Raw genomic sequence first — 8045 nt, 5'->3', positions numbered from 1 at the left:
GGCGCCGCCGTCACCGCCGGGCCCAGCCGGGCCTCCGAGCAGCGGGGACGCCGCCCCCGCCCCCGCCCCCGCGCGCTCTGTCCCGCGGCATCGCCCCAGCTCCGCCGCCTGAGAAACGGAGAAGAATCCAACTCACAGCTCCAGCGCCACGGCCAGGGCACGCCGCCGGAAGTCCCGCCTCCAGCGCGAGTGGGTACGTAAACGGCTCCATGCTAAACTCTCATTGGCTCTTCTCGCTGTCATCGGTCGCCGCAGAGCCTCCTGGGTAACGTAGTTTTTCCACTGATTCTTTCTCTGGTTCCCTCACAGTTTGGGGGATAAAGGCCCACCTATGACGCGAGGGTTGCTGGGAAGTGGCGTTCCCAGTCTCCAAGGATACCGTGGGGCTTAGTAGCTCTTAAAGGGGACCTACCCATTTCCCTGGGTGCAGTCCAGCGCAAGTGTCAGAAACAGACATTTGAGCCCTAGCTGGTTTGGCTCAGTGGGTAGAGCGTCCTCCTGGGGACTGAAGGGTCCCAGGTTCCAATCCCGTCAAGGGCACCTGCCTGGGTAGGGGGCTCGATCCCCAGGGCCTGCAGGAGGCAACCGATCAATGACTCTCTGTCATCATTGATGTTTCTAGCTCCCTCTCCCTTCCTATGAAATCAATAAAAGATTATTGAAAAAAGAAATAGAGGGCGGGGGTAAGGGGGAGAGATCAACCAAAGGACTTGTATGCATGCATACAAGCATAAACAATGGAAGCAGACAACAGGGGGTGAGGGAGAGGGCAGGATTGGGTGTGTGTGTGTGTGGGGGGGGGGGTAATGGGGGACTAAGGACACATTTATTTTTAAAATATATTTTATTGATTTTTTACAGAGAGGAAGGGAGAGGGATAGAGAGGAACATCGATGAGAGAGAAACAGATCAGCTGCCTCTTGCACACCCCCTACTGGGGATGTGCCCACAACCAAGGTACATTCCCTTGACCGGAATCGAACCTGGGACCCTTCAGTCCGCAGGCGGACGCTCTACCCACTGAGCCAAACCAGTTAGGGGAGGACACGTTTATAATACCTTAATCAATAAAGGGGGAAAAAAAGAAAAAGAAATAGACATTTGAGCCCTGGCCCCATAGCTAAGTTGATTAGAGTCACCTTGCTTATGTCCCATATGCCAAGATTGTGGTTGGCTCCCCGGTCAGGGCCTATACAAGAAGCAACTAGTGGCCCTGGCTGGTTTGACTCAGTGGATAGTGTGTCGACCTACGGACTGAAGGGTTCCAGGATCAATTCCAGTCAAGGGCACATGCCTGGGTTACAGGCTTCGTCCAACGTGCAGGAGGCAGCCAATCAATGATTCCCTCTCATCATTGATGTTTCTATCTCTCTCTTCTTCTCCCTTCCTCTCTGAAATCAATAAAAATATATATTTTTTAAAAAGAAGCAACCAGTGGATGCATCAATAAATGGAACAAACCAATGTTCCTTTCCCTCTAAAAAATAATTCAATCAATAGATTTTTAAAAGTTAAAAAATAAAAATCCGGGAAGTTGTATTGACTTTCCACACTGGATATCATCATTAGGTCTCCGCTCCCAAAGCAGCTGTTGAGCCTCTGTCTCAATCAGGAATGTTCCATGAACAAAGGGGTGAAAGAAGGTGGGTGAGACAACCCTGGAAGCTGTGACGCAAAGTAAATGAAATGCAGGCAGGAACTACAAGGAGTTTTGTAAACTAATTCTGCAGAACGAGGAACTGTGAGGAGAAGCAAACTGCCAGGGAAGGGTAACTGAAGAAAAAAGAAGTATGCACTTAGTTATAATTTCTTTCAGATACAAAACATAATTTTTATAAGTATGTCCATGCAATATTTATCTCTTATCTCAGTATGCATATGGAATCTATCTATATAAAATCCTAATATGCAAATTGTCCCCTTAGGAATTGGACTGGGAGTGCGATTGCTATGACATGCACTGACCACCAGGGGGCAGCGTGGAACGAAGGAAGGGTCCAGCTGGCCACTGGAAAGCCCTGATCGGCCCTGATCCCCGGCCAGGCCTAGGGACCTACCTGTGCATGCATTTCATGCACGGAGTCTCTAGTAAGAAATTATTCCAATTTTACTGGTCCAGATGTTATTCACAATCTGGCAAGCCTACTTTCTTAAAATAATTTTTTAAAAAAAAACTATGTCATTCAATTGATTCTAGAGAGGAAGGGAGAGGGAAACATCCATGAGAGATACATCAATTGGCTGCCTCCTGCACACCCCCTACTGGGGATTGAGCTGCAACCGGGCATGTGCCCTGACCGGGCATCCAACTAACTGCTCACCTCTTGGTGCATGGGACTGTGCTCAAAGGAGCCACACAGGCCAGGGCTGAAAGCCGACTTTCCACATGACTATAGCTAGTAACCCATTCATCCTGCTACTCAGCCCTTCAATGTAAGTTCTGCTGGTTGGGAGGCCTTTGTTCTTAAGGAGAAAGCTTCCATCAGAAGAAGAAGAATACTGTTTTTTAAAAAGAATAGTTTATTGCCCTGACAGGCGAGCTCAATGGTTAAAGTGTTGGCCCTGGCACCAAAGGATCAGGACCTTGCAGGAAGCAACCAATCGATGTGTCTCTCTCACATCGATGTTTCTCTGTTTGTCTCTCTAAAAAACAAAACAAAAAAAACATACCCTCAGATTAAAAAAAAGAGGTATTACTAGAAGAAAGAAGTCAGATAAGAGACAAATCTATATGCTGTGTACAAGGCAGATGATTCAAAATTTTTTATTGATAATGAATTCATATGAAACTGAACTTAAGTGTGTTAGGTTTAAACTTCACTTTCCCACTCTAAACAACTCTTCTCAAGAGTGATTGTCAGAATGTAAAAGCACCGTGTTGTTTATACGTGTGCCACTGTGATAACACAGAGCCTTGCTTATTATTGGATGCCATGCTTTTGCACACGCAACATGGATAGTACTAAAATATATATATGTATGCGCTTAGTAAAAACAGCTATACAAGAGTAACTGTAGGATTTCTTTTATACAATTCTAGAAATGCAAACTATAGTGTGTACCTGGGGACGACCAGTTGGGTAGAACTGGGAGAGACTATAAAGGGGCCAATGAAAACTGGCCCTGGCCGGGTAGCTCAGTTGGCTATTGCCTCATCCCGATACGCCAAGGTTGTCGGTTCAATCCCCTAGTCAGGGCACATACAAGAATCAACCAACGAATGCGTAAATAAGTGGAACAACAAAATCAATGTTCCTTCCTCCCTAAAAATCAATACTTAAGAAAGAAAACTACAGGCTGATGGATATGTTCATTATCATGACTTTGGTGATGGTCCCCTTGTGCACACACATATGAAAATATATTTTACACTTTTAAAAAAACGCCATTTATGTCAATGTATCAATAAAGCTGTTAAATAAAGAGTCCATACAAAATCTAGATCTCCCTTCCTGTAGAAATATCCTAACATCTGGCAAAGCTCTACTGATTCCAGCAGCGCCATTCCTCATGTCTTAGCTGGGTCAACCCTGATCCTTCTCAAACTAGAAGGAAATGCTGACAAAATGCTTCAACGTGGGGAAATTATGCTCAGAAAAGCAGCCAGTCACGGAAAGACAAATGCTGTATGACTCCACTTATATGAAATATCCTCAGGAGTCAAATTCAGAGAGACAGAAAGCAGAATGTGGTTGCCTGGTACAGTAGGGCAAGGATAGGAGGAGCTGTTTCATGAGTATGGAGTTTCAGTTTTACAAGATAAAAAAAATATTGGAGATTAGTTACACAAATATGTGAATTTTGTGTGTGTGTGTGTGTGTGTGTGTGTGTGAATTTTTAACATGACTAAACTGTGCCATTAAAATGCTAGAGGGTAAACTTTGTTACAGGTATTTTAACCACAATTGAAAACGTAAAATTAAGACTAAAAACTACATTACAGTAGTTCCTGGGGATAAATTAGACCAGACATTTGGCTGAAGTCCTTCACCATTTGCTATACTCTCTCTGGCATGAACCTTTGGTGCCAGAGTGTGGCTGGAGGTTTGGCTGAGCACATGCCCATATTCACTGCACTCACGGTCTTTCTCCATCATGAAATCTCTGATGTGTCACAGGATGGGAGTTGCACTTAAAGACGTTCTCGCATTCACCGAAGGCCCTAACCCAGTGTGAACTCATAAGTCCCTTCTCCAGGGGAATGAGTTTAGTGTGGTATCCAGAAGGTTTACCGTCTTCTCTGCACTCCTGAGCTCCTTGCCGGCATAAATTCTGTTTAATGAGGCTGGAGCTGAAGCCGAAGAATTTCTCACCTTCAAGCCTCTCACAGGCCTGTCTTGGCTGTGGATTTTCTGGTGATGAACAAGGTGGGACTTCCGAACAAAGGCCTTCTGACATTTGCTGCAAGTGTAGGGCCTTTCTCCAGTGTGGATTTTTTGATGCTCAACAAGTATGTGTCTGTGGCTAAAGGCTTTCCCACACTCGCTGCACTCATAGGGCCTCTCTCCAGTGTGATTTCTCCAATGTTTCAGGAGGCTGGAGTTGTACCGGAAGAATTTCCCACATTCACTGCACTCGTATGGCCTTTCTCCAGTGTGAACTCTCTGATGTCTGAGGAGTCTGCAGTGGTACGTAAAGGCTTTCCCGCATTCGCTGCACTCGTACGGCCTTGCCCCGGTGTGATTCTGCCAATGTTTAACGAGCTTGGACTTGTACCTAAAGAATTCCCCACATAAGCTGCACTCGTAAGGCCTTTCGACAGTGTGAACTCTCCGATGTCTGAGGAGCGTGGACGTGTAGCGGAAGAACTTCCCACATTCGCTGCACTCGTACGGCCTTTCCCCGGTGTGGACTCGCTGATGTTTGACGAGCGTGGAGTTGTACTGGAAGAACTTGCCACATTCCCGGCAACCGTAAGGCCTTTCTGCGGTGTGAACCCGCTGGTGCCTCACGAACGTCGAGCTGTACCTGAAAAACTTCCCGCATTCCCCGCACTCGTAGGGCCTTTCTACAGTGTGAACTCGCCCGTGTCTGACGAGTCTGTAGTTGTACTTAAAGAACTTCCCACACAGTCGGCACTCGTACGGCCATTCTCCATTGTGAATGCTCTGATGTTTCACGAGGTTGGCTTTGTACTTGAAGAGTTTCCCACATTTGCTGCACTCAGACGGGCCTGACTCGGTGTGGACTCTCTGGTGGCCCATGAGGGTGGACTTGTACCTGAAGGATTTGCCACACTCGCTGCACTCGAAGGGCCGTTCCCCAGTGTGGACCCGCTGGTGCTGCACGAGGTGGAACTTCCTGAGGAAGGCCATGCCACACTTGCCGCACGTGTGCGGCCTCACTCCCGTGTGGATTTTCTGGTGCTGCACGAGGATCTGTTTCCGGCTGAAGCCTTTCCCACACTGAGAGCACCTGTGATCATTACGTCCCGTTCCCAAGGTCTCTCTGCACTTGGTGCCCCCCCGCGGCTTCCACCTGTTGTGAGGAGCCCAGTGCTGCAGGAGCCCCGGGGCGGCTGGGAAGCCCTCCCCAGCTTCGCTGCACGGGAAGGTCCTCTCTGCCAGGGGGACGCTGCCCCTTCTGGAGGCGTGGTCTCCCGGCTGCTCCAGATGCTGCTGGTAGAGATCTGTCCCACAGATGCGTAGGCCCTGATCGGGGTACATTCCACCACCCTCAGCCAGTTGCAAAATGCCTTTCGTCTCACAGGGCCGGGCCTTCTGGGTGGACGGGTCTGGCTTTGGAGTCCTGACCTGTGATTCTCCCACAGAATCTCCTTGCTCCAAAGGTGCCTCCTCACCCCGGGCGCCATGCCAACTCCCTGGAAGCACAGAAATGGCCGTGACGTGCATGTTGATTTTGGTGGGAGGGGGTGGCCCCATTCGAAATGTGTGTCAGAGCCCCAGCTGGTTTGGCTCAGTGGGTATAGCGTCGGCCTGCAGACTGAAGGGTCTGGGTTCGATTCAGGTCAAGGGCACATGCCTGGGTTGCAGGCTCGATCCCCAGTAGCGGGTGTGCAGGAGGCAGCCAATCCATGATTCTCTCTCATCATTGATGGTTCTATCTCTCTCTCCCTCTCCCTTCCTCTCTGAAATCAATTAAAAAATATATAAATATATTTAAAAATAAATAAATATAACATATTAATTCTTTAAAAAAATATTGTAGTTCAAGGATGATTTAAGGCTACGTGCAGACCTCATGACAGCCTGATGTAGTCAAGTGTAGAGGGAGCAGGGAAGCTGAATGGGAAGTGTGGCTGGTGTGTGGCAGGAAGGGATTACAGGTCAGAGCAGAAGTGAAAGTGGGGGGTGGGAGTAGAAATGAGCTGCAGCCACTGGTCCTGGCATCAAACAGTGATGAAAAGCAAGTGGGTAGCTCTGACTGGTTTGGCTCAGTGGATAGAGCGTCGGCCTGTGGACTGAAGGGTCGCGGGTTCAATTCCCATCAAGGGCACGTGCCCATGTTGTGGGCTCGGTCCCCAGTAGGGGGCGTGCAGGAGGCAGCCGATCCATGACTCTCTCTCCTCATCAATGTTTCTATCTTTCTCCCTCTCCCTTCCTCTCTGAAATCAATAAAAAAAAAAAAGATTCCCATCAGGAGGCAACAGATCAATAAACCTCTCATCTTTGATGTTTCTCTCTCTCTCCCTTCTCCTTTCCTCTTTGAAATCAATAAAATATATTTTTAAAAAATTATCAGAACTTCACAGCAGAGACAGTAGAAATAACCCAGTGGTCCCTAAAATTAGTAACTATGTTGGGGCTTAAAATTCCTGACTCAGGCGGATCCCAAGAAATGTCAGCATGAGGACGGGCAGGGCCTGGGCACCGAGGTCCCAGGATATGGCCTGAGTGACCCCCCAGGGGGACCAGCTCTGGGGGAACCCACGGGGCATCTCTCACAACCTTCATGATTCCCAAGTCCCCAGCCCCGTCTCGCGAGGACTCAGAGAAGCACGGACAGGGCTGCGTGGGGACAGCGGGGACAGCGCACGGGGCCCGGCCTTGGCACCAACAACACGGGTGCCAGGCACCAGGAGAGGCAGCAGTGCCCACAGTCTCCGGTGGGAAGGGCAGAGCCGCCCGGGAAAGGGAAGGACGGAGCCCAGCCCAGGGCCCCGTTGGGGGGGGGGGTGCGAGGGCCTTACCCACGGAGCACAGAAGGGCCACGTTCTCCAGCATCACGTTGTGGTACAGGCGTCGCTGGGCCTCATCCAGGAGCCCCCACTCCTCCCGGGAGAAGCGGACGGCCACGTCCTCAAAGACCACACGGCCCTGGGAAAGGGGGACAGCTCAGCCCAGGAGCAGTTTTTTTTTCTTTATTTATTAATTTTTACAGGTTCTTGACTTGAACCTCAAATCACATTTTTCTTTTATTTTTTAAAATATATTTTTATTTTAAAAAAATATATATATATTTATTGCTTTCAGAGAGGAAGGAAGAGGGAGAGAGAAACATCAATGATAAGAGAGCATCATAGATTGGCTGCTTCCTCCCACGACCCTTACTGGGGATCGAGCCCACAACCCAGGCACGTGCCCTTGACCTGAATCGAACCCGGGACCCTTCAGTCCGCAGGTCGATGTTCTATCCACTGAGCCACACCGGCTGGGGCAGTGGCCACCACTCTTGCGTGGCCCCTGGGGAAACTTGCCTGGACGGTTACAGGAAGTTCCTGCCAGGTCTCCCCGCCTTCCTCACACCCCGATTCTCTTCCCTCTGCAGCCAGAGGGGGCCTGTTAAAGTGTGGGTCACAGCACCGTCCATGCTTCCCACCGACCTCAGATCAGAGGCCTGGGGCCTCAGGCTGTCATTCCAGGCGCGAGACCTGTGCTCCCCTCCCCACCCCGCACCGGGCTCCCCATTCCCACCAGAGAGAACGGAGACCTGCAGGTCCCTTAACCTCCCAGCTGAACCGCCCCTGGTCACATGTGAACACGCCAAATCCTGTGCCTAGAACTCCCTGGGACATCTTTTTGTTAATTTCATTTTATTGACTTTTGGAGAGAGAGGGAGAGAGAGCCCTAGCCAGTGTGGCTCAG

At 49.5% G+C, this 8045-nt stretch overlaps 1 protein-coding gene across 1 annotated transcript; it reads right to left on the bottom strand.

The window, feature by feature from the left end:
- Nucleotides 1–2682: 2682 nt before the first annotated feature.
- On the bottom strand, nt 2683–7399 carry LOC308530527 (uncharacterized protein). Its single transcript, XM_081107239.1, has 2 exons — nt 7151–7399; nt 2683–5821 (listed from the first exon to the last, which is right to left on the bottom strand). The coding sequence occupies exons 1-2, from the start codon at nt 7182–7184 to the stop codon at nt 4179–4181; spliced, it is 1677 nt and encodes a 558-aa protein (XP_080963365.1). The 5' UTR covers nt 7185–7399; the 3' UTR covers nt 2683–4178.
- Between the last annotated feature and the right edge of the window lie 646 nt (nt 7400–8045).

The sequence above is a fragment of the Myotis nattereri genome, assembly GCF_964212035.1.
Source record: "Myotis nattereri genome assembly, chromosome: 15".
NCBI classification, from domain to species: Eukaryota; Metazoa; Chordata; class Mammalia; order Chiroptera; family Vespertilionidae; genus Myotis; species Myotis nattereri.
This window is presented reverse-complemented; position numbering and strand designations above follow the sequence as displayed.